Below are 25,807 nucleotides of genomic sequence, written 5' to 3' on the forward strand. Positions count from 1 at the left end.
GCCAGGTCGTGTGGTCTTGGTTTCTGTCCACGATATTTCGAAAGTGATGAATCAGAAAAATGGGGTTCGCAATCGCGAAAAGAATGCTCCAAGTGCCTGAGTTAGGCCTCTGACTTAGACCCTGAAACATTGACTCTGACTCTGACTCCGAAACTCAGACACTGACTCGGAATCACTGAGGCTCTGGAGGGGTTAAATTAACCCTTTGACCTACACGTTATCTCGCGATTGCTCGGGATATAGTAAACAGAAAGGTAGGAAGTCTGAACGGAGTACCACGAGTCAGACTCGTGCTTATTCTTTATGACTCAAATTTCTTACCATGAGGCTCACTTGTCGTTGTAGGCCAAAGGGTTAACGTACACCTGTTTCTAAGGGGTTGCGTTATACGCAAGGTTTTTATAAAATTCATATAGGTACTCGAGGGATTTAATTGCCGTGGGTCGCATTCGGTAAAAAAACGCGTCCCTGATTCCGCTAGAAGCCTCAGCCTTAATTGTAAATGTAGTTTTGCTTCCACAACGAAATCATTCTTTCTTGGCGAACGTGAAAGAAGTTTGTTCTCCTTCGGTCCTGGCGGCTTTTCACCGAAATAAATTAACGAGCGCGTGCGTATACCTGCGCTCGTTCATTCATTCCTCTTCGGGTGAATATGCGTTCCGACCGATTCTTATTTCGTAACAATGCTCACGAAAGAAAAGGGTCCTTTTACCCGAGGTGTTCACCTGTGTCCTCGAACGCGCCCCGTCAGGTGCATTCAATGCAGAAGGGGAACCCTGCGCATTTAACGCGGCACCGTCTGTTTACCGTTCGGACTACCGAGCTCTCACCATTCTTCGTAATAACGCGGTCTGTTCCTCTGTAGGTTCCTCTGTATTAGTTCGTTCTGGGAAGAAGTACAGATATTGTTATTGTTGAACAATCCTCTTTGGAACACTTTCTTCCAAGTTCGTTTCAGAGAAAACAACATTGACTAGTTAACACTTTAATTGGTCGTCTATTTAGTCTACATCTTAGAAGGGGAATTGTTTGTTTCATTCTACAGTGAATCTCAGAGTTGTAGACAGAAGCTCGACTGATCTCTGAATGTACCTACTTGTATTTTCAGTCGTTAAGTGTATCGAGAGATTTATGTGTTCGCACGTGCTCTAGATCTCTCTCCTTCTCTTCGCACGCTAATTACGATCGTGGGATATCAATGGATAGTAGGTGATAAGTAACACTTCAGTGATTTAATCGTTATTAAGTAGGGTACACGTGTATTGTACGTGAAAAGAACTGCATGGGAAATCACTGGTTCACCTAGTTTTCTATCGAGTTCTCTGGAAAGTCCACGTCGATTTTTGGTAGGTGGCACAGGTCTGAATATATCAGAATGGTTGAAAACAAATAACATGTTTACGTCCCATAAATGGTTAAATGGTTGTGGAATAAAATGATACCTACAGTCAGTCCCATAAATATTCGTACCCTCTGTGTTTATTGAAGGAATTTATCTAAATTAATTGATAGGTTTGATGTTTTCAAATAAATGTTTCATTATAAATATGTACATGGATAAACTTTACACTTATAACATTTATATACATGTATAAATGAAAAATTTATTTAAATATTACACAAGTGTAAAGTTTATCCATATACATATTTATAATAAAACATTGATTTGAAAACATCAAATCTATTATTTAATTTAGACAAGCTTCTTTATTAGACGTAGAAGGGACGAAATATTTGTGAGACTGACTGTATTTAATTCAATAAATATGTATCAAAATTCAAATGCGCCTTGGAATATTTCTTAAAAATTGGCACTTACTTTCTGGACATCCAATATTTCATTAGAATCTTCTAATATTTTCTATACTTGAATCGTGGTTGTTGTAAATTTGTGGTAATACTTCTTCGAGTAAGATATATTTCCTAAAAATGGGCGTGTCAATTTTTGCTCACTGTACGTGTCCCTTTTCTATGTCATGGTCCACCGAACCGAAGGGTGCGATCGCATGGTCGCATCCCTAAATAGTGAACGATTCCGGAAACTCTGGGAGCGACTCGTGACATTTTCATAGAATTTCGCGTCGGCAGCTTTTGAAGCCTGCTCGAAAAGTTTGTGCCTTCGAAGCTAAAGGAATTCCAACGTGGAAGGGATCGACGTGACGCGAAAGTTCAATTGCCACCTCCTGGGACCTTTGTTCCTCTCTGGTTAGGGCCTCGAGTTTAATACTTGCAGATACTGTAAGACGATAGAAGAAGATAGAATTAGAGGGAAACCTCAACATAACGCATTTTTTGACATTCATTTTATTAACACATTCGCGACCGGCAGATATTTTACGTTTCTAATACCGAGTACTAACGAAAGTAGTAAAATTCTGAAGCTGGACGTTGAAAATTTGTATCGTTAGAGCGAAGATAAATATTACAAAATATGTTTTTAAATATCAATGTAGTAAATATGTAGTGTACACAATAAAAAGATTTTCAAAGTTTTTTCATAACTTGGAATAGAATTGAAGTGATGTGAATTCACGTTAGCGCGAGCGGTCGCGAGTGTGTTAATAAGTGGAGCTGATAACGAAGTATCCATATTAAACATTCCAATCTTCTTTTCCCCTTCGTCGAGAAAGATTAACCTTTAACTCAGGAGAATCTTCGATAGTCAGGGTAGAAGGGATTGAACTTCAACTGGAATCCTTAACTGGAAATTGGGATCGTTTTATACTCTAACGATTGTACTCGACATCAATGAAGCCCTTTATTTCCGAAACGAGCCAACTTCAGCTTCAAATAGAATCGCTGTCTACAGGAGTCCCGCCCTTTCCTCCCCCTTCGAAGGCGTTGAAGATTTATTATTAGTTTCCGCGAGATTTTCAGCAAGAAGGCCGCTTATTCTGGGAAATTGTTTCTCAATATTTTTGCTTTCCTTCTCTTTGGACGGAAAAATCGTGCAGTTAAAGCAGCTCGAAGAAATCGATAATCTTAATAATTTACGTATTCGGTACTTTGTCAGAGGAAATTGGAGAGAAACTTGAAAGGCTTGCACGGACCAAAATTAAATGAAAATATATTTCACAGAAAATATGTAAAATTCAACGCGATCAAAGAGAGAGATCAAGATTAAATATCTAATGAAATAATAAAGAAAATCTATAGAGGACAGAATTACAGAGGATAATATGATAAGAAAATCTACGAAGGATAAAACTATATTCCGGCTCGAACAAATAATTTATGGAAAATCAATTAATGCAACAGGAAGTGCGAAAGCACACGAAAGTAAAACTTTTGAAGTTATCGATGAATCGGTTGTAGGCCAAGGTATTCGTGAGAGGCAATTTCAATGATATTCATGAGCAAATGAATATTAATTTTCAATTTCATCGTAACACGATGTCCTTGTTTCAGAACAGCGTAGAAATTAAAAACTTTGAACTATGTAATACATGGGATGACCTGACAGAGTATCATCGAGACAGTGTTTATTTTATTTAAAGGATGACTTCTGTTTCTTATTTAATAAAATTTTATAAAATTATTTAAACCAGCAGGTTTAGTCAATTAATTTTGTTTATATGTGCAGATGTACAATCTCGAAGAGGTGTTGAATTTTCCTATGAAACTACTTCGTGCAATGTAGTTACACTATGTAAATTATTACTGGTGTCGACATACGACATGGTAGACATTTTCTCTTCATTCGTCCACCCCTTTTTGATTATACTGTACGTTATTTCACTTCGTAGCATTTACTCTTCAACGCGCAAAAGAATTTCACGGAACTGCATTTCCGGAATAAAATTTACACGTACAAGCGTCAGGAGTGTTGAATTACTTTAGCAAGGAAATTAAATCAACCCCTCTGCAAAACTTCTCGGAAATAAAATTTTTGTTTCGACGATCGCGTTAAACGCGTTTCCCTTGCAGAATGTAGCGGAGGCAAATGAGAATTGTTTGTAAGGAGTGGAACTTTAGTATACGAAGAAAACGCCCCAATGCATTTTACGTAACGTTCAGATGTCAATAACAATTTCGCAACAAATTTTATATTTCTTCTATCCATTATAGTGAATCTATCCATATTCACATGCCCTAAGTCCCAATCTGATGGTCATTAAATATATGTATTGTACGGTATCGTAAACTTAAATGATCCAACGAAAGAAACATAAGAGGGAACACGAATTAAATGTTTGGTTTATAGACTTGGATAAACTTTGACAACAACACTTTTGACACTTTATTACTTACACTTGCACGTAATGTTCATATGTTTACGTAATGTTGGCTGATAAATTAATTTTTGGATGAAAAGTATAACCGATTTCGAAAAACATTAAAACTGCACTAAAAAGTGTGAAATAATTTCTATGTAAACTGCATTATTATTCACCAGTACTTGATGCATTTGATTACATTATTAAATACAGCTTACTAAATGCATTGCAACCTTTTCGGAGGCGGAGCAAAATTTAAAATTACCTACATTTAAAATTACGAAACTTGGTTTAACTTTCTGTCGGAGGACCAAAAACTATGGCCTTTAATTATTGCTATTGTTATACCCGCTTCACACATCATATACATTAACACTATTCAATATCACCGCCCCCAACCAAATACTCTCCCAAATCTATTCAGACAGTATTTCCATGAAGAGAGTATATACATTAGCAGTAATCAATATTGTATCAATACAGTAATCAATTTTTTTTCCAAAAATTAATTTATTTCACATATTTTAGTAGCAGTCTATAACCAATAGGCTTCATGAAATAACAGGAGTTATGAACAATATATTGTTGCAAATGTGATCATCGCGGAAACCTACCCGGCAGCAAAATGTAAGCGGTATCATCGATTTCAGATCGAACATATGTGAAATAGTACTTTTTTTGCGATAAAAATGATAAAAAATAAACCAAGGCCAAATATTTTTTTATGGGATCAAGTGGAAGTAATGCTTTACCAGATGCAAGAAGTTTCAATCCGATTGGTCGAGCCATCATCGCGCAATCGACGAACAAACATAAAAAAAAAATATACATATCGAATTGAGTAACCTCCTCATTTCGAAGTCGGTTAAAAAATGGCGAAGCCTGGCCTAACCTTGACGTTATTTGACTCTGATTAGAGGGTGTCTATTCCAAACCATCCACTTCCTCCTGAAATAAGAAATTCATCAAGTAACTAACGCTGTTCTACAATCAGCAGTCTAATATATAAATAAATCAAAATCAAAGTGTTCCTCAACCTTAACTGGAAGCTTGATCGTTTCCCTGTTCCAATTTCATGGCGAATATCCGGTATACACGGTGGTCGAAGAAGAAGGTAGACGCGACCCTGGACAACCCGTGTCGCAGTGGTATCGGATCGTGATCGGTCGTCACTGGAGACGAGTCGAGAATGACAACAAAAGGACGTCAGCTGGCCTTCTGGCTGTAGGAACGATGCAATTAGATACCGAGTGGGGGTAGTCGAGTGGGTGAATGGGTAGGGGTAGATCGGCTGCCAAGCGTGGCTTCTCTTCAGTCGCTCCGGAAACGCGGCGTCGTCTGGACGCGTGTTGTTGCACCGTTCGCATCTTCGTTGTCAGTTGGTGCACGTGACGTGATGCACCTTTGTGTCTGCTGCGTCGTTTCTTTGTGTTGTTCTGCGAGCCTTTTGGTGATTAGTGGTGCGACAGGATAGCGAATAACCAGTGTGGAAAAGGTGCGGTTATGAAGGAAACCGTCTCCACCGGGATGGTTAGCTTTAAAAACAACAACGTGGATAGGTACGTTGGAATGCAGTTGTGCATATGCATCCACGCGTGTCTTATACCTAAATTGCGGATTCTATGCATTTTTGGCGTACATAAATATTAAAAATATTTAAACTATATATCACGCAGGTTTAATATATACTCTTAGTTGATATAATAATATTAATATTTCGTTTTGCATAGATGCATGTATCTTTTGATTATGTTTAACATGTATTTATCGGGTTCATTTGTTTCATGAATGCATAAAACATGCAGTTTACTCATAACGCTGAGGCAGGTCGAATCATTGTTCCAGTAGGTATACTTGCTTATTTTTGTCTATTTCGACTTTATCACACGTATATTAATCTATAATAGACAAGTATAGAGTTATAATTATAAGAAATAGAACGATGATTTACGTATAAACCATACATGGCCAAAATGAGCAAATATTTGGAAGAAATCCTACATGCTAAAAGGTGTGATAATCATGTACGTATCCGTCTGGATCGACGAGGCAATTAACTTTTGAACACATGCTATCAACTGTTACCGAATAGACACGTTTACGTATTAATTCTATAACGTTAAGCCTCGTTTCTACTTGAAGTGATTCCTAGTATTATCCAACTCTAGCGATCAAAGATTACCATTCTACGTTACAATTACATACCCACTCCAATTATTTAAAATAGTATTTGGAATTATCACAACAGGATTATAATTAAGGAAGCCACTCTTTCGAAGGGCAAAATATGAAATTATTTGAAGGACTCTTGATTGGCCAGCTTTAAGAACAACAGCGTGGACAGGTATGCATTTCTGTGGGTTCCCACAGGGTCTGGTGCTTGGCGTGAGCCCACGGTGCAAGGGAATATTTAATACTCTTGTGGTCCGCGAGATTTTGTGCTCGACGCGAGGGTACTCGGTGATTTTATACTAAATGCCTCAAACTTTCTCAGTCTCCATCCAGAAACTCCAGTTCCGAAGATTTTGGTCTCTATGTTTGTCACAGTCACGGAGTTGAACGTAATTTTAATATGAAAGCGACTGGGTGTCTATATAGCGTTGTTTTCACTCTTTTGGAGTGAAACCGCAATTGTGGAGCATTTACGAGTTCGATGTTTCCAGTTCTTGACGCCAGGCTCCTTTCAAAAACGTGATCTTTACCATGAGTTATGAAAACGATTAATGATCGTTATGATAACACGAAGCAATACTTATTCCACGAAATCAAACAGTTTCTTAGTCATCTTTTTATTGTACCGTATTACTGACATTATTTTCTATTGTATTCCACGTACACAATGCCCGAGTGGTTAGTATTTTTTATCGTACCGTTTACTTGTTTTCATTTAGTAGCAGTTAATCTTTTATCGAAGTTACACGGATAGAAAAGTCAGGATGGATTGAGGATGAGTTTTTTCTTCGAATCAATAAACGTTCTTTACGATAACGCGAACGATATCTAAAGATAACGACGTGATCCTATTTTTAAACGAAACATATTCCTCAAATCGACGAAATGAAATTTGCTATTACTATCATCAGTCGTGGAGAATTTATATTTAAATTGTAGGTATTTAGAATTTTCTAAATGAATTTTAGGGTCATACTCCAAAAAGTTTACTAATTCAGTTTCCATTTGTTTTGATAGTTGCTGGCAATTACTTACGTCTTCGAGCTTAGTATCCCTTACGCTTTAATGTTTGTTGTAAAAATCAGAACGTTCAACTCGCGATAGAGGCGTATCGATAATCGACTCGAGCCAAGAGTAATTTCTCTTGTCGCTTCAACAACTCTCGCGTGACTCTGATACCCTGTTCGGTTATTTCTTGAAATTGAATTAACAGACACTAGGGACTTTTAATTTTTATATTAACAGAGAAAAGATATTAAGAATAAATATCTATTTAAAATTCACCCCTCAAGAGGTCAAAGAAAATTTTCATTGAACATGGCAAAAAAAAAAACACGTATACTATATGTTGCATATAAAAAAATTATATTTTCAAGAAGACAAGGTATCAAAGTCACGTGATTATTTTAGGAGCGAAAGGGAAATGTTACTAGACTTCAATGGACGTTTTTTTTTCATCGATCGCAATATCGATGTTTGGATCGTTGCTACGTAGGCGAAAGTATTTTTCTCATCCAGCCCAGGTTGGAAACCGTGGAGAATCATAAATTCTCCCAGGTTTTTCCTTGGTATTCTGTGACCGTGTAGCGGTACCTAATCGCAGGCGATACGCTTGTTTGACCTCGAAGGCGTCGACATCGCTCACCGGCTATTTAGTTGGGCTAGCGTCGGTTAGGCTTGCACAGCAGGTCCTGCTTCGACAACTTTCTTACTTCGAGTAAAAATGAATATTTTAGAACAGCATTTTCATTGCTGACATGTTTACACCTTCGTACTGATCCAATTTTGTATGATTCCTATTCGTGATAACAGAGCTGGCCAACATTCTTCTCCAGATTTGAATTTGTAAATAAAAACATAATGGAAGAATGTCGAAGCACTATTATATTTCAGTACAATGTCAGAAAGTACACTTGTACGATTGAGCCGTTCGTTGCACAAATCGATTAACTTCATAAAACAAAAAGTTGAGAAATGCGATGAAATAATGTAAAAATAATAATAACAACAAATAATGCGATGTAATAATGTTTGTCGTTTAATGGTGTTAATCTTTATTATTGTCAAGTGCTTTGGCATTTAAATTTAAGATTTTTCAAAAAGTGGAGTTGATCGAGTTGTGCAGTGAACGACTCAATTTCCCTTGCATACTATCCATAGTACTACAAAGAAAACAACATTTACTCAATTTTATTATCCATTTCCATGGGTAGATTACTCTGGAATACCAAGTGGATAATGTATTCTGGTAAATCCACGCGCCTCATCAAACATTAATGACTATGTACCAGCAAGATTGAAACAAAATTGACGTAGCACGTTCAAGGAATCCACGTTGCGCGTAATACAAATTGCATACTGCATACCCAATTAATTCCAATCACAAAATAACGTTCTACGTCGATTTATAAATATATTGCGAAATAGTATGGGCAAAATAATACCGATAAAGTGAAATCCAGAATAAAATCTGTTTTTCACGCTAATGCAGACAGAATACGTAAAATTCCAGTCTTCTCTATAAATATTCAACGAACAGATCCGAGAGAAAGAACGTCGTTTTGTTATTCAACGCGTCACGAATGTCTACAGTTTCAACTTTTTACGATGCCAAAATTACTAAGCGATTCCGTAGTTCGTTAAGTTCGAAAACATTATGTCGATTCAGGTTCCGCAAATTCAACGTAAAACTATCAAACATCAAACATAGTCAAGGGAAGGTACTGACTCGTTGATATTTTTGGTCCAAACGTTTTTTATTTGGTTTTTATTATCCCTCTTCATGTCCGATAAAAATAAGTATATTTCTTCGAGGAGGAAGATCATAAGTATAGTTTGTTGCAACATTTACTATAATTCGATCTTTTATTTTACTACAAAAATGAATGTACTGAGTACAATGTACATGTATGTATACCTGTCATTGCAGAATAAGAAATGAGAAAGTTTATGATATGGCCTGTCCTTTCAAATGCCATTGAGGACCTTTCTTACTGTTTCCTAGAGTCCAAATAGATGTGTTAAAACTGCAATGTGTACAGCTAGAAATTCTTTCTATCTTTTACTTATTACGTTTGTCTGTTAGTCTTCATTAGCTCCTCGTAAAGAAAAGATCTCAGCTTATTCGTGACATTTTAGAAATGAAATCAAAACTTTTAATTAATAAAATTAGTATTTTATTCTTTCATTATACTTCATTTCCAATATTGTTTTTTTTTTTTTTTTTTTAAGTAATTAGTGAGTTTACAATTGGATGGGACAGAATTAATTTCAACGCCTAATAATATACTAATATTTCTCAGGCGATGTCGTATTACAGGATTCCATTTTTTCTTCGCTCGTGTTCTTATTCTTCCTCTTCGCCTTTCCTCGTTAAGCGAGATCGTGCGACCGGAAGCTGTTTTCAGAAGATCCTCGCGTACATACGTACATACACACCGATACCAAGTGCAAGTTTACCCTCGTTTGCGTAATTAACATCGTTACGGGGGCCAGGTTATCGATAAAAAGCTGTGGTCTTTAATTGAACTCGCTTGGAAACTTGCCACGCGGAAAATGGACGTTTTCGGGACTTAATCGTCTCGCGGTGCACGCGTCTAGCTGTAATTTATACATAGGGTGTCCTAACGTAATTTGCATGATCCACGAGGCCAACGGTCCACATCGGGTGTATTACTAATCGCATGCAAAGATGGAGCATGTTGGGGGTGACTCATCTTACAGAGGTTACAGTATACAGAAAATTTAAATAAACATATTGTCCAAGCTGCATATTCCTATATATAATAGTCTTTCCCTAAATTAATTCCAAACACTCGACAATCGATTTTTCGTCAAAACAAACGACTCTCCTTTAATACTTCATTTATTCTTGAAAAATATACTTGATGACATGTCCCTAAAAACAAATCTAAGTTCAAAGGATTAACCCATCGAGATATTTCAATAAAAGGCGTACGCTTTGGAAAGCAGTATTCCGCTCGATGCTGCCTTTCAACGAACATAACCTACTTCCATTGAAAACGCGAAAAGCTCTTTTTCTGCTCGAAATTCCTAAATGCGAAAACTGCTTCAACGTTATACGTATCGTATTAACAGAACTTTCATATTAATTTACACGGGAAATGTTTTCATTAGCAGTGTATTAAAATGGCTACGTAATTAGTTTTAAAGCGAGAATGTACCCGGCACTCGGAGTGCTTATAAATCATTTGTAACTTTATAAATCTACTTAAAACGTGAAAATAAAATCAGAGACACGCTTCGAAACGCGATCAATGCTCGCTGCGAGAAAAAAAAAATTCCCTTTCCCGGAATATGTAGTTCCAGACACTCGTTGTATTCATTACGTTTTCATAAAGACCCCTCAAAGGGTGCTCCTCAGGCCAGAATTTATCATATTTACAGAAAAATATAGCTCGCTTGCTAATTTTTCCGTTTCCGTCACCCACTTTTATGCAAAAATTTGTTTTCGTTCGGCTCATGTAATTTCGAAACATTCTATGTATGTTTTTACGAATATTAGACTATTTGTGAGGAGCATGGTCTAAAGTAAGATTGAATCTTTAGAAGGAAGGAATGGCTATTGTTCAACCATCGCTACTTAGAGACACCCAGTATAGTCGTACGTTATGACAGATTTCCTTCTGATTGAAAATAAAATATTCACTCGTACTCTAATGATTGGAATATTTAAGTCGTTTCTACGAAGACGACTCGATTTTTTAAGCATGAGTTGCAAAGTAAGATTGGATCCGTCTAAGTTTCAATTTATTTTTCATTCCTTTTGCAAGAACATACATTAACTCTCCATGAGCACTTGTAACTTTCAGGTCACATGCTTAATGTATCGATATTTTACCAAATAAATTTAATTTCTTCACAAGATGTATATACGTAATAATTATACATTTATGTATGATATCTAGTATCAATATTAATGATGGTTGCCAGCATCATCAATCTCAAATAACAAACTAAATGCCTTGCAAGTGGACTACAGAAAAAAAAATTAACCCCATAGAGGGTTAATACGCTACTTTAATACATGTTTAATACATAAAAGCGAGTGTGCCAATACTTGTTTTACCAGCTGTAACAAGTTCTAGGTACACTCTTTTCGACAGTTCCAGTCTTCTCGGTTCGCCGTCGGCCAATTTAAAATATTTGGAAGGTAGAGAACTGCCTGTGAAAACTGTGACATTAGCACGAGTATCCGAAACACGTTACCGAGAAATTTTACATAATCCGCAAACCTGCTTGTTCGCTGTGCCGCGGTGACACCGTGCTTTATTAACGCGTCGAGTGTCGAGTAGACGTTTTGAAAAAGCTGCATTCCATTGTGATCTTAGTGTTACTTTCGACAAAGGAAATCATAAGCAACAATAATAATCAGTCTTATTGAGGATCCTGAATTTTAGAATACAGATGGACGCAATCGGGTGCAGATTAAAAAACGAACTGTTTATTGTTAAAGTTAAGATACAAAAATACGAAGGCCAGAAAGTGAGTGGGAAGGACGTTACTCGGTTAAGACTCTTGGTGCTAAAAGGCAGGGAAAACTATTCTATGCGCTCGTCATCGCCGAACGGTCAGCGGACATGACATTTACGGCCTGACCTGGGCCTGCGTCAAGGAGAGAAACTTGTAGCGAAAATTAAAAGCTTCAAAATATAATGTAATCTCAATAAGTCTTGTAACACGACAGGGTCAATTTTTGTACAAAACTTCTCTAGAACCTCAACGCTCTCGTTAGTATTTTAGTTCGCGTTACACTTGGGAACCTTGCTATGTTATGCTACACGGTTCAGTTGTCTCAAGGTTGTGCTTCTGCATTTCCGATTTGAATGCCATTGTTCCATCTTCACGCGTTTAGAGATAAAATTGCAGGATTTTTTGTTGGATGTATCCCACAGGGAGGGAGCATACGGTGGTTGCTCAAAACTCATCGAAGAGGAAGCCAATTTTAGACAACACGCGTTCTATACTTGACCCTAATGGCGTCCCTCCAATGTCAAAACTTTGCGGTGGTCTCTCGACGTTTCTTCTCTCGTCGTTCAAGCCCAATATTCTCTTGTGAGGGGATAAAATTGATTTTTTTGTGAAATAAAACAACGATAGGTCATATACAATATTTAAAATGCTATAATTAACTTAAAATTGAATAAGTAACCGTTCTAGATAGCAGCAAACGTATTCCTATATTGTGGAGGAATGTTAGGTCCTCAAGCAGTTTTAACACTAAACCTACCGATGTTCATTTGCAGCTATTTCTACCATTGTCGATGAAATGACTAGTCTTAAAGACCAGTTATATTTTTCATGGAATTAAATTGAATAGTGTATGAAACAATTGTATGTAATTCACATATTGCATGTAAGAACTGTATACACAAGTTTGAAAACGTTCATTTGACCGGTTGTGGTAGGTTTAGTGTTAACCCCTTGACCTGTGTACACGTTATCTCCCGATTGCTCGGGCCATAGTAAAAAGTAAGGTAACCAGTCCATCGAAGTACCACGAGTCTTACTTGTCGTTGTAGGCCAAAGGGTTAATAACATAAACTCGTTTAAACAAAAACAAATATATACATTGACGCTATAGGACAACTATAGAACAGCCAAAAGTTATTCCTTCGCTCAGAATAAGTGTTTCGTCCTCTCTTGGTGTTACCAGAGAGATTAACTCGACATCAATATCGTTCGATAATAATCTGTGGACGATGGATCGTATCGAGCATCGCAATCTCGATACGTCCGCCGTAATCCTGAAGATCCAATCAGAATACCTCAAACCATCCATGGAATGTGGTCCATCGCAGTGGAAGCGGAAGCGCCACTGGCAATTTTCGGCCTCGAAACCTGACAATACTTGGAACCGACTCTGGCTCGAGCGTTTTAATAGCCGCACGAAATATCTCGAACATCAGTCAAGGAATCGTTATTAAACCGAATGTACGGTTTCAAATTAATCTACCTACAGTCTCATCGTTGAAATTACAAGTTTCGTTTTTTACAATCCATTTTAATGCGAGTCCAGCAATCTTTGGTAATGATTATTCATAATTATCAAAAGTGCGTGGTTATTTTAAAGGTTTCCATTCAAATAACACGAAGAAACAAATGAAACCATGGTGTATACATATACAATGAGATACATATACAATGCAGGGAGTACGCGAATAGTTCACAGTTAAGAAAAGGAACAAAGAGCATTTGTATAAGAAAATAAGGTGTATAAACATACTTTGTACGAAATGGTGCTATTCGTAAAGATGAGCAAAAAAGCCTAAGATTGTAATCTAACAGATAGAAATTTTTGATGTATATCTGTGACTTTTCATACATTATCATGCATTCGAATAGTATAAAAGAGAACAAAATTTTGATTTTTGGCATAGATATGTTCCTCAATGTTTAAGGATTCATATAAGCTGAAGTATTGCTATAATAAATTACGTGATTTTTATGTTATATTATTTAATACAACATGATTCCTGTTCGTACATTCTGTAACGAAATGGCTCCGAGTATAAAGGGTTGAACCTTCCACATTATTTCTAAACTTATAATATAAAACAACTCATGCTTTCTACGAACCGGTTTCTACCACTTTTACTCTAACGCGAGCGTCGATAACGCCATACAATTAACAGCGTACGGAATCCGAGGATCGTGGCAAAAACAACAAACTATATTGGATAGCGTGGAGTAGCGGTTTAATTCTATCGAGCAAACGATTTTATCAGCCGTCTACGTGAAAACGAGTGTGAGACCGGAAGTGTTGAAAGGGCTCGACAAGAGCCTCCTTCGCAACGGTTGCACTCTTATCTAATAACCAAACACTCTAACGACATGATATCTCGTCCACGGTTGATAAAAAAGGGGTCGTTACACAGAGGGACGCTGAGAAGACCGCGTTTGCTCAAAACCGGGATTATCTATGCGATAAAAGGTATAAATACGTTGGAATAAAATGCACACTTTTAAACATAGTCTGGAAATATTATGTGGAGTGTCCTCTGGTTCATTACTGACATTTTAATCATTTTACACTTTAAAATTCGATTCACAGAGGGTGGGTGACCTAAGACTTGTCACAAGAGGAAAATGTTTGATTTGGAGAGGGACACTATGATCAACAAAACGGTTATCTGAACTATGCCATATTTTCAAAGTCATTTGCATTTCTTTTAACGCAATCGATTATTGACATTATTTTCATATTGTATACGATAAATAGACAAATTTAACCATGTGTAACATGTTCGGGAATGACCTTTTGTGGAATTATTCTTGTAAAATCATACTTAAACGTACACTGGAAATTAAATGTTTATGTGGTAAATTTAAAATTGTAAGTGAGAAAAAGCAGGTTGTTTTTTGTAAGTTGATTTCAATGCGCCTAGTTTAACAGGTAATAAATGTTAATGGACGGTTATCTAACTGGCACAGATAGTGGTTGTTGTGAAACAGTCAACACTCCACTGTGTAAAATTGTATTTGAGTGTTCAGTGCGTTATCCAAAGCGAAGGCTCGTGGGAATTCGTGCGTTCAGTGGAAGCGTCCAGGTGGGTTACATGCCACAACCGGATGCAACGAGAGTTCCTTTGTGAGTAATTATTTAGCAGGTGCGAAGTCCAACGAGATCATTACAAATAGTAACTTAATCGATATCGTATAAGTTGATTTTGTCACTCTTGAATAATCTTAATCGGTCATTGAATGTGTTATCTTCGATAAGATTTGGGAGTAGTGGCTTAAAATAGGTATCTCTGAATTGGATTATATCATGGAATAAACTTTGATAATCCTTTTCTACCTAATAAAATTGTAAATATGTAGTTAATAAAAAATAGAGTTAGAGTTCCCGAAACATCGATCTATTTTAAAATTTCTACTTTCGTTTCGGGACCTCGTGGGAAACTAAAATTTTGATAGTCATCTTTGAACATGTTCAGTGTCAAACTTTAACACCAAGAATGTCCTATTTTTGTAAGATTGGAAAAATAATAGTTCAAGCACTTTTGAATTCACTTTAGCGATGGAAAAATCACTTTCTCCCCTTATCTACTAATGGTAACGTAGCTTGCATTTCCTCAACCTTGCTCGGAGGTTCCTACCTTATCCTTAAACGGTAAACCGTGCAGAATGCAGCAGGAATGTTCATGTTCGATGGTCGATACATTTTAAATGTCAAGGACTCGATATCACCAACAGTGAATAAAATAAATCGATCGTATTTATCACGGACGATGATCCAGAATTTGAAAATTCTTCGACAATTTTGTTGTTCTATTTATATCATTGACATTGATAATGAAAATGAATTCTAAGTAGCTCTGGAAATCCAGTTGAATCGAGTTACCTAATGTACCACGATGATCGATGATTATTGGTTTCGATTTAACCGGTTTTATCGCATAGTCAACTGGCAGCGAATTGTTCGGTTACTTGGACAGGCGGATAAAATGTTTGCGGTTAACCAACCACGTGCACAATATGTTACAGTGATTTAACTCACAGTTATGTCACATTGCATTCGCATAGCTACACTGCGGAGCCTAAATATAGCACCACCTATATTTTTAAATGTTTGAAACTTTTGTGTAGGAATGAACGAAGATCAATTATATGAGTTGAAAGTATATGATAAACAATGAGTTTTATGTTAAAACTTTATCTACGAGGAGCCTATTTAACCTAATGTTTACCTCCTGGAATTGATTAACGGCGTTGTTGGTTGTAATTTTGGGAAACAGACAGGTCTTTTAATGCATCCAGTAATAACATGTACAAGTTAATGTTAGCATAATTAATATACATTCATGTAAAAATAATACAGAATGATATAGGATAATACAGAATAATGCAATCTTTTTCTAAGTTATTATCACTTTCTAAATAGTGAGGCAGTTAAAGTGTTAGTATCTCTGAAGTTCTGCAAGTTTAAGTCGAAAATAAATAGTGACGACACCTAAAGTAACTTCTATTGATGTTATCAAACTCGAAAATTGCTAGTGACAATTAATTTTGTACTCGATACAGCGAGTACTAGGCATTAGTTGAGGTGTTAAGGTGAACAAATTGTGAGAAGTTTGAATTTGTTGTGTTTCAGCGATCAGTCAACACCGCATCGCCAGTTGCCAGGCAGTCTACGGGGTTCCTTGAGCTATTCTCACAGCCACAGGCATAACCACCTCCACAGACATGACCCACCGCTACCGCCGGCCTATTGCGCACCACCTCCCCCGGTGTCCTCTAATTACTCCACAGTGCAACGTGGCTGCGCCCTGCATTCGAGGTAAGACACCCCACGGCTAAGAAATTAAATCTCTCGAGGGATATTGGGACATATCTGCACGTTTTCTTATGTATAAAAATTATCAAAATAAAAATCCAAACTTAAAATTCATCCCTCGAGAGATTGAGATACTCGAGACTTCCACAGCCTTTTTCCACAGGCTCTTCGTGGTTGATCGAGGCTTCCAGACGTAAGCCCTGACATCGATAGATCACGTGAAGACTGAAATTATAAACTTTTTTTAGTACTATACCTACCGACGTTTATTTGAAATTATTTCAAACGTCATGGTATAGATGACTAGTCTTAAAGACACTTTTTTCAATTAACCGCACAAATATTTTACGTGGAAGTAAATTGAATAATGCATGAAACATTTGTATACAATTCATGTATCGCATATAAGAACTGTATAGAAAAGTTTGGAAACGGTCTTTTAACTTTTGTAGAGTTTAGTGTTAATTGAAGACTAAGAAAATTTCACAAAGATGACAAGAAACTTTGTATTCCTAGGATCTGCTTCTTTGGATAGACACTATACATACTCACTTTTCGCACATACACTCGGCTTAATTGCCACATGTATGTACCAGTTACGACCGAGCACGAGTGTAACGAGTTGTTTCAATCCTTCTCGGTCGTCTTTATCCTCTAAAACGTCACTACCGCGTTCGTCGATTAATCCAGCCACCCTCTCCGTTTGCTTTTGTTTTTGCTCGTTCTCACACTCCACGCGTGCGTGTATGCACCGTGTGTGTGGGGGGGTGGGGGAGGGGGTTACAGCAGGGCTAGCCACGTTTTCGTTCGTTACGAGACACTGGGTACACGCGGGGGATGCACCGTCGTGTTAGATAATTGTTACGTAAAGGGAACGGCGGCGGCCAGAGGGGCTTGAATTGCGATTGGCCAGGGATCCCCCGTCGGAACGGGGAAAAATGCAGGCGGCTGTAAACACGCGTGATTGCGACTCGATCGATGCGAAACGAAACGTACGCGCCCTGTAACCGGGGATTAAATTAGAGCGAATCGTCGAACCGATAGGGCATTGATTTTTCGAGCTGGAACGCGTGGATGGTATCTCTGCCAGAGTGGGGTTCGGTTGACCCACGTACGATACCAACTTCCGGTATCCAAATGTTCAACCATTCGTGTGTTGCACCATTTGGACGTTTCATTGTTTGAAAAGAGAGGTGTTGATTCTTGTTTTGCTGTGGTATATGTACAATCTTGTTGATAAATATATGGAGAATATCAGCTTTCATGAATAATTAATATAGAGAGGACTGGGAGTAATTACAACGTGTTTGGTAAAGTAGCTTACCGTGTCTTCATTGTGTGTCCCATCTGTTTGGTGATGGGCTTCAAGTACAATCAAATTATTTGGGTTTAAAAGAAAATTATGTAGTGAACTAAGCACTCGAATTCACTATTTATATCAAAATGTTCTTTATTTTACACAATAATGTTCGCTTTGACACTGCCTCGTCTCTCGAAGTATTCGCTAGCACCCCTGGCGATGGTCTAAATCTTCCCTCTGGTCGTTCTTCACTTGCGTACCTGCTTGCCCGTGTGGGTGGCCCTTGCCGATAATTCCGATCCGAGGAAAATGTCAGGACGGAGCCATAAAAAGAGGTGTAGCGTCCTTGCTTGCACTTGGGACCTTGGTTGGGTGTCGAAGAGTTATGATGACCATATTTTCGGCATGCGTTTTCCAAAATTGGAAAAACTCGACTTTCTCTTGACCATCCTGGTTGAATGTTTATCACAATTATTGATTTGAATATGTGAAAACTTATCATCTTCAATGAATAATTATTATAGAGCAGAAACAAGACTAAGGCAGTCTTACTTAAGAAAGAATTAATTTAAAAAGTCTATAATTGTATAGAAAAAGAAATTAAATGTTGTAGATACCTAACACTCTGAAATCAACTAGGATATTCACAGCCATGGTAATATAAATTACACAAAAAGAGGAAACAAAAATTCTAAATAATGAACAATATAGGAATAGTTAGACATTCAACGTTACGAGTTGAAAAAGCAATACACCTAAACATCCCAAGTGCTCAAATTGGCGATACTCTGTAAATCAACTTTAAATCTTTTTTCGGAATGTCTCAAATTTCCCTCCATACACTTAGTTTAAATGAAAAGTTCGAGGCCAATTATCGCGGACGAGTCATTCGAATACGATTTCGTTGAACAGCAGTTGTAGCCGTACACGGTGTTAAATTCATCGGATGCTTTTAAGGTCGAGTCGACTCGAGGTCGTTACAGCAGGCGTTACAGTAGCAGAGCAAGCAACGAGCACGAAAAAAAGCCTCTTTGCCACCACTAGACATCTTTCAACGAGACCTTTAATCGCGACTCTGTTCTGCTCTGTTCTGCTCGAAACCGAAAGCTACTCGTTATTTCTGCCTCCACTCGTCGCGTTCTTAGCCTCCTTTTCCTCGCTCGGTCATTGGCGAATCGAGGAAAGAGGGTTCTCTAAACGCAGCAAACAAAAAAATCATGTTCCACGTATTTAGTAAGAACCCTCTTGAGAAATTCGCTCTATTACTTGCGAGTTCGACTATTAGGTCATCCTACAAATTCGTGCAATTGTGTTCGAATTAATGTGTGAAACGTACCTAGGTAAGTGTTATGAAAAATACTGTCATCCTCTCTTTCTACCATCTTTTTCCACCATTCTAACAATGCCTCCAAATTTCTGTAGTTTTTATACTGAATTTAAACACAGTCTGTGGTACAAACATAAGGGATGATTTTATAAAACTCTTATTGGGTTAGATAAGTAAATACCAAATTTCTAGCAGTGTAAATTCTTCTTTAAATGAAGATATAAACCTCCTTTTTCCTACTAATAATATCATTATTATTTTTTCATTGTGTTTCCCTGATCTCGATTGCGTTAGCCATTGCTACGCCCATTCCCTTTCGATTACTATATTGTGTAACTGCTGGATTTCATCCATCGCGCTCTTATTAGTACTTTACCGTATTCCCTTTTTACTGCTTCCGCCTGTTCGTTGTTCCACGGTCTCTATACCAGCCTTTTGATTAATTCAATCGATAAGCCGCGCATGGAGAGACTATTAAAATAAATTTCTCGTTGAAAATCTAAATCGGATTCTATGCAGCGTTTATTTTAGAAAAAAGTTATTTCCTTGTTAAACTTTTCGTTGTAAATTTAGTTATTCGAATTGTACAACTACGAATGCAAATACATTTGATTAAATTCTCGACAATTTTATCATTCTTTTTGGTTATTTAAACGTTCGTCCACTTGTTACTTTTTTCGCTGCCCCTGTATGTATACTTTTATGCTCTACCAATCCCGTTTTTCCTCTCTTTCAGCTTTCTTTATCACGTTTTTTGTCGCGCATAGATACTCCTCCTTACATTAAAAACTTAAGTAACTAAAAATTGCAATTAAATGAAATTGAGTTAAATTTAACTTCGAAAATACTTAGATATCCATCGCCAACTACACTAACGAACAAAACATAGCGGACAAACTTTTAAACGGTTCAAAAACATGCAAGTTTTCAACCGATTGTAATGAAACTCCGCGAGGAGTAGTTTTGTAGTGTCCTCTGGGCGTGTGTAAAGTTACATGGGCGAGGGTTGATGCGAAGGGGTTAATTCACCCCCTTAAAGGGGGGCGCATCGAAAAACGTGACTTCTAAAGGTGCCAGAGATGACGGAAGGTGTTGAAAAAATTAAAATACATTCAAGGCGACTCTGTTTGATGCCCTCTACAAAATGCACCCCTTGAAATCGCTCTCGGACAAACCCACCCCTCATAACCTTCCACCCCCCACTAAAATTCACACTTTTTGGACTTTTTGGATCCTTTAACGTATCGAAAACAAACATAGTGAATTTCATCGCTCTCCGATGCGTGGATGTGTTTTTTTACGAAGGGGGTTGAAAATTTGCAAGCTGTTCCCCCCTCCTAAAGGGCGTCTATGGAGAGCACGGTATGGGCGATGGCATTTCCTGGATCAGGGGAGCCCAGAGAATGCATTGAGTCCAAAATCGAGACCATCGTTCAAAAAGTGTGAATTTTAGTGGAGGTGGGAGGTTGTGAAGGGTGGGTTTGTCCGAGAGCGATTTCAAGGGGTGCATTTTGTAGAGGGCATCAAACAGAGTCGCCTTGAATGTATTTTAATTTTTTCAACACCTTCCGTCATCTCTGGCACCTTTAGAAGTCACGTTTTTCGACGCGCCCCCCTTTAAGGGGGTGAATTAACCCCTTCGCATCAACCCTCGCCCATGTAACTTTACACACGCCCAGAGGACACTACAAAACTACTCCTCACGGAGTTTAATTCCAATCGGTTGAAAACTTCCATGTTTTTGAACCGTTCAAAAGTTTGTCTGCTAAGTTTTGATCGTTAGTGTACTATCGCAGTTTCCCATATTTAAATTCGCGACTACCCCGCTTCTCTCTCTTTCTCTCTGCGATTATTTGCCACTATTTTAGCGAGCACGGTTCAAATTAAATCACTGTCCCATTCGTTTCATTAAAAAACCAGCAGCCCTAATGGATTTCAAGCAAATATTTCAGCGTATTTCTGGAAATTGGAACGCTGGCATTTTAATAAAGTATCAACGCCATCGGTAATCCAGGATTTCGTGAAAAGTGCGACGAACGCTTCCCGTCGCTGACTTTATTTTCCTTGGAAATCTGTTTAGACATCGACGATGGATGATAATAACGTGGAACGTCAGTTCGCCCAGCGTATCCGGTCGAGTTCGGTTAATCTCCGTATTTAATCGAGCTGTTATCTTCATTGGTTTGAAAAGCCCATAACCATCTCATTTCGATTGCCGGTAATCCGCGCAAGCTGACGGTGGATCGAGTCCAGAGCCTGATCAGTTATCCTGGAAAAGCTTTTTCCAGGAATCGAACTCTTTTCATCGAAGGATGAAGCTGAAGTACAATTTGGCATGCAATGTTGCAGTTGCTGCGCGTTGTTTCTGGAATTATCTTGTGAATTAGCTTTTAATCAATGCAGATTGATGATACACGAGGTGATACATTCGAGATATAGTTTGGAAGTGAAAGTGTTTGAAATGACCAGCGCTCTTTGACTGACGCGTCTGACTACAACTCGCCACTTCTACTTGCGTTTGACGTTCCGCGGTTTTGGGTGTGACGGAGGCAACTGGTGAGTGATTCTCTTAGATCCTCTACATTGAATCATCTTGCTTCGAATAGACGAATCAAAGCAGAGAATCCAAGAAAATGACTCAACAGGTGTCTCCGATGAATGCATCCATTGATTCCAATGGCATCCATTTCTGAAAATATTATTAAGGCACTTACTCTATTCGAAGCAAGACGAATAAAAACAGAGAATCCAAGAAAATGACTCCACAGTTGTCTCCGATGAATGCATCCATTGATTCCAATGCCACCCATTCCTCAAAAGATAATAAGTCACTTACTCTATTCGAAGCAAGATAACTTAAAGCAGAGAACCCAAGAAAATAACTCCACAGTTGTCTCCGATGAATGCATCCATTGATTCCAATGGCACGCATTTCTCAAAAGCTAATAAGTCACTTACTTTGCTCGATAGTTCTCGAATGATACAAAATAAAGGTGAATCGTTTCACCTTGCACCTTTTGATCTTAAAAAGAAGTTACGGATCAACCTTATCGACTCGGTAGTTCCAAAGTTAAACGACGTAGACCACGCGCAGTGACACGCTCTCAAGGAAAACTTATTAAAGCTATTTACCAGCGCATAAGCAAAGGAAGGACCTTACTCGAGGTTTAACGCTCGAGCACCATGTCGTGTATCGTAAAAAATAATGCAAGGAGGTTTGGGGCGGACTGTGTCTCCCAAGAAAATAACAGGTATGGGATGAAACTCGTTAGCTCGATGAAAAATAACAACTCGCGTTGTCGGAGAGCTAACACCGATGGCAACGGAGGGCAAAGGTTTTCGAGGGGGAGGGGGTGCAAAAAATTCCTCGAATATCTTCTAGACGATAAAGCAGCGGACGAATGGCGTTCGTTCGAAAATTGGAGCGAAATCCAGGTTTCACGGACGAAGAGGTGCAGGAACTCTTGTATGTGAGAAAGTTGATTTTTCAGCTTTCAGTTGTGTAGAAACAGTGTTAGGCTCATGTAAACTTTCGTGAGTATTTCGACATGTGCACAAGCTAATCAAATGATTATGTTATACTTTTATATTAGACTTTGTTAACCCATTCACTGCCATGCAAATTTAAAGCGTTTTGTTTTGGGCGCCAACATTTAATATAGATGTGTAATCTAGGTTATTATTTTGATGATAAAAAGTGATATTGTAGAACTTGTATTAAATTTATTTATTCAAAAAGAAAATTTCCGATCTTCTTCTGCAATAATTCGTACTCAAAACGTTATAAACTTATCCTTTGAGTAAATGAGTTAAACGTCTGCTCTGTATCAATTCTTAATGATCGATATATTTTCAATCCTCTTTAACGTCTTCATTATCAACAAAACAGTTGACTACCAAATTCAATTTTCAGGTACCCAGTACTATCCAATGCGGGCAAGACTGGCAGCCAACGTGTTAATAAATTTGAGAGAATCTAAAATTAGCAAAGCTACTCGAAGAATCATGAAAATCATTAGCTTCTATCTCTTGTTCTGTTATCGAAATTGATGCTATTTCATCGAGAATATGGGAAAGCACTCTATTATCCGAGAATTTCCATACCCGAGTCTTATATTTCCCCATTAGTATAATGGGCCTCTACCGTATAGCGGAAGCAAGACACAAAGCACTCCCCTAGTCCCTTACTGTATCGTATATCCTCTATTTCTGCCTTGCCTTCGCTAACGCAGTGTTCAGGGATTGAAAAATAACAGCAACAAGGCAAGAGTCGCGCTGATGGCTAAATATTACGACAACCAAGCACCGGGGTATTATAAATCGTCGAATAATGTAAGGATATGTGGGAACCAGCACCTGGCATACTAACATGACCCATGTCACATGATTTCTGAACGTCGACCTAACAGCGAAACTACAGAATAAAAGTGGAAAGCTCTGATTGACATGGGTCTAACCGCGAAATACGACTTGGTCACCTTCGTCACAGTGTCTCGAGGTACGAATATATCTTTCCTTCTTGTGGAAAAACATTTTAACCCTTTGCTCTCGAATGTCTTCTCTGAGGGACATCGTAAGTCTAGGCAAACCTTGTTAGTGATAACACAGGATAAACTTATGGGAGCGTAAAATTTGTAAAAGTACATGATTCTTTCAAGATCTCTGTTCCAATATTATGACAAATCAAATAAAAATATGGTACGTGTGGAGGAATCTAAACGAAAAATAAGACACGGAGATTCGAAGCCACGATCCTCGGTCGACCGCTTTACCTACACGACCAATACCGTAGTCTACGATTCGTGTTCTCGTTTGACTCCATATTGTTGGGTATGGGAAGTGCGGATACTACACATATATCAAGATATACAGTCAGTCTCATGAGTATTCGTACCTTCTATGTTCATTGAAAAAGTTTGTCTAAATTAAATGATAGATGTGATATTTCCAAATAAATTTCTCATTATAAATATATGCATGTGCAAAGTTTATTCATGTACATATTTATAATGAAACATGTATGTGGAAACATTAAACCTATCATTTAATTTCGACTTTCTTCGATAGTTATGGCGGGTACGAATACTTATGGGACTGACTGTATATAACAAATATGAACTTGTGTTACATGGAAAAAGAATGTGTGAACAGTCTACACCTTTAAAAAGCGCCAAGAAGCATTTGTAGAAGAAAGTAAGATATGGAAACATATTTTCTATGACATGGTGCAATTTCTGAAGTTAAACAAGGAATACATATCTGTGACGGTTTCACACGTTATGACATATTAGAATAGTATACAATTTTGATTTTTGACACAAATGTGTTCCTCTATGTCTAAAAATTACATGATTTATAAGTTACATTATGTAATACGAAGTAATTCCTGTTTGCACAGTTTGTAACGAAATGGCTCCGAGTGCAAAGAATTAATTCGGCGCGAGGCCTGTAAACATTGATTTAGATCGATTGCACGAAACTACCCAACGCTAAGGAAATCGTTAACGAGCTCTACGATGAATCTAACCTGCCTATAAATTGTACCTGCTATCGAGGAAGGTAGATAAAAAAAGGGATGAGACGAAGCAGTAAAAAAAATCTGGGAACCGGAGACGGCGTTCCTAGCGATGGGAAAGGTGGCGAGAAGGAGACACGGGGAAAGAGAAACAAATAGAGGAGCAGGGTGGATGGAGAACGGGATGGGTCTTCCGTCCGGTTGATTATTTAAATGGTTTCGCCCGTGGGGTGGTAGAGAGCCCCGCGAAGGGTGGAGGAGGGTCGGGGTATCGAAGTCGATAGAGGAAACTGTTTATTTTCTTTATCGTCGGGCGAACAGGAAGAGGATTCGCAGTGCGGATCCACATACACCGAGGCGCGTGTGTGCGTGGGAGAGAGGGTGTAATTTGTACGCGTGTCGGGGTGTTCCGTAATCCCCGCGAACCCGGTGAAACGTGACCCGTGGGGACGATTTTTACGCGAGGACATTCATTGGAAAAGAGAACTTTTTCGTCCACAGCGCGATCCTCTGGTTCGAGGTATTCGAACAGGACTGGATGTATCAGAATTGTTGAAAAAGAATAAAACGCGTCCCTTAACACGTTGGTCGACGCGTCACCCAAAAATGGATGACAGGAGCTATCAACAAGGATCTAAAAAAATTAAATTCCAACAGTGAGACGATAATGAAAATGAACTTGGATAGGCTTCGTGAATTAAATAGGTTAAAGTATTAAATGCGATAAATGCAAAATTATATTATCTTTTACAGTCTTGTCGCATCGCGAACATTTCGGTAGGCAACAGGCGTAAAACGCTCAGATTAAGGATTGGTTTATTACCACCCTCGAGCAACAGCAATATACCACAGCTGATCACCAGACGCGAAAGGATACCTTCGGTTGCGATGAGTCCGCAGATAGTTGCCAGCGAAGGTGCGAAGCCACCCCTCTTCTGTACTATTTTCGACATATACAGTCTTCTTGTAAAACCAA

General features: G+C 38.1%; 1 protein-coding gene across 2 annotated transcripts in view; it reads left to right on the forward strand.

Annotated features, from left to right (window-relative positions):
- Positions 1-25,807, forward strand: part of LOC128895750 (uncharacterized) — a 211,551-nt gene that overhangs the window by 33,179 nt on the left and 152,565 nt on the right. For both annotated transcript variants that reach the window (XM_054158629.1, XM_054158635.1), the window contains exon 2: positions 16,507-16,692. In XM_054158629.1, the coding sequence (XP_054014604.1) occupies positions 16,507-16,692 (186 nt within the window). The remainder of the gene's footprint in view (positions 1-16,506; positions 16,693-25,807) is intronic.

The sequence above is a fragment of the Hylaeus anthracinus genome, unplaced genomic scaffold, assembly GCF_026225885.1.
Source record: "Hylaeus anthracinus isolate JK02 unplaced genomic scaffold, UHH_iyHylAnth1.0_haploid 0, whole genome shotgun sequence".
Classification (NCBI taxonomy): domain Eukaryota; kingdom Metazoa; phylum Arthropoda; class Insecta; order Hymenoptera; family Colletidae; genus Hylaeus; species Hylaeus anthracinus.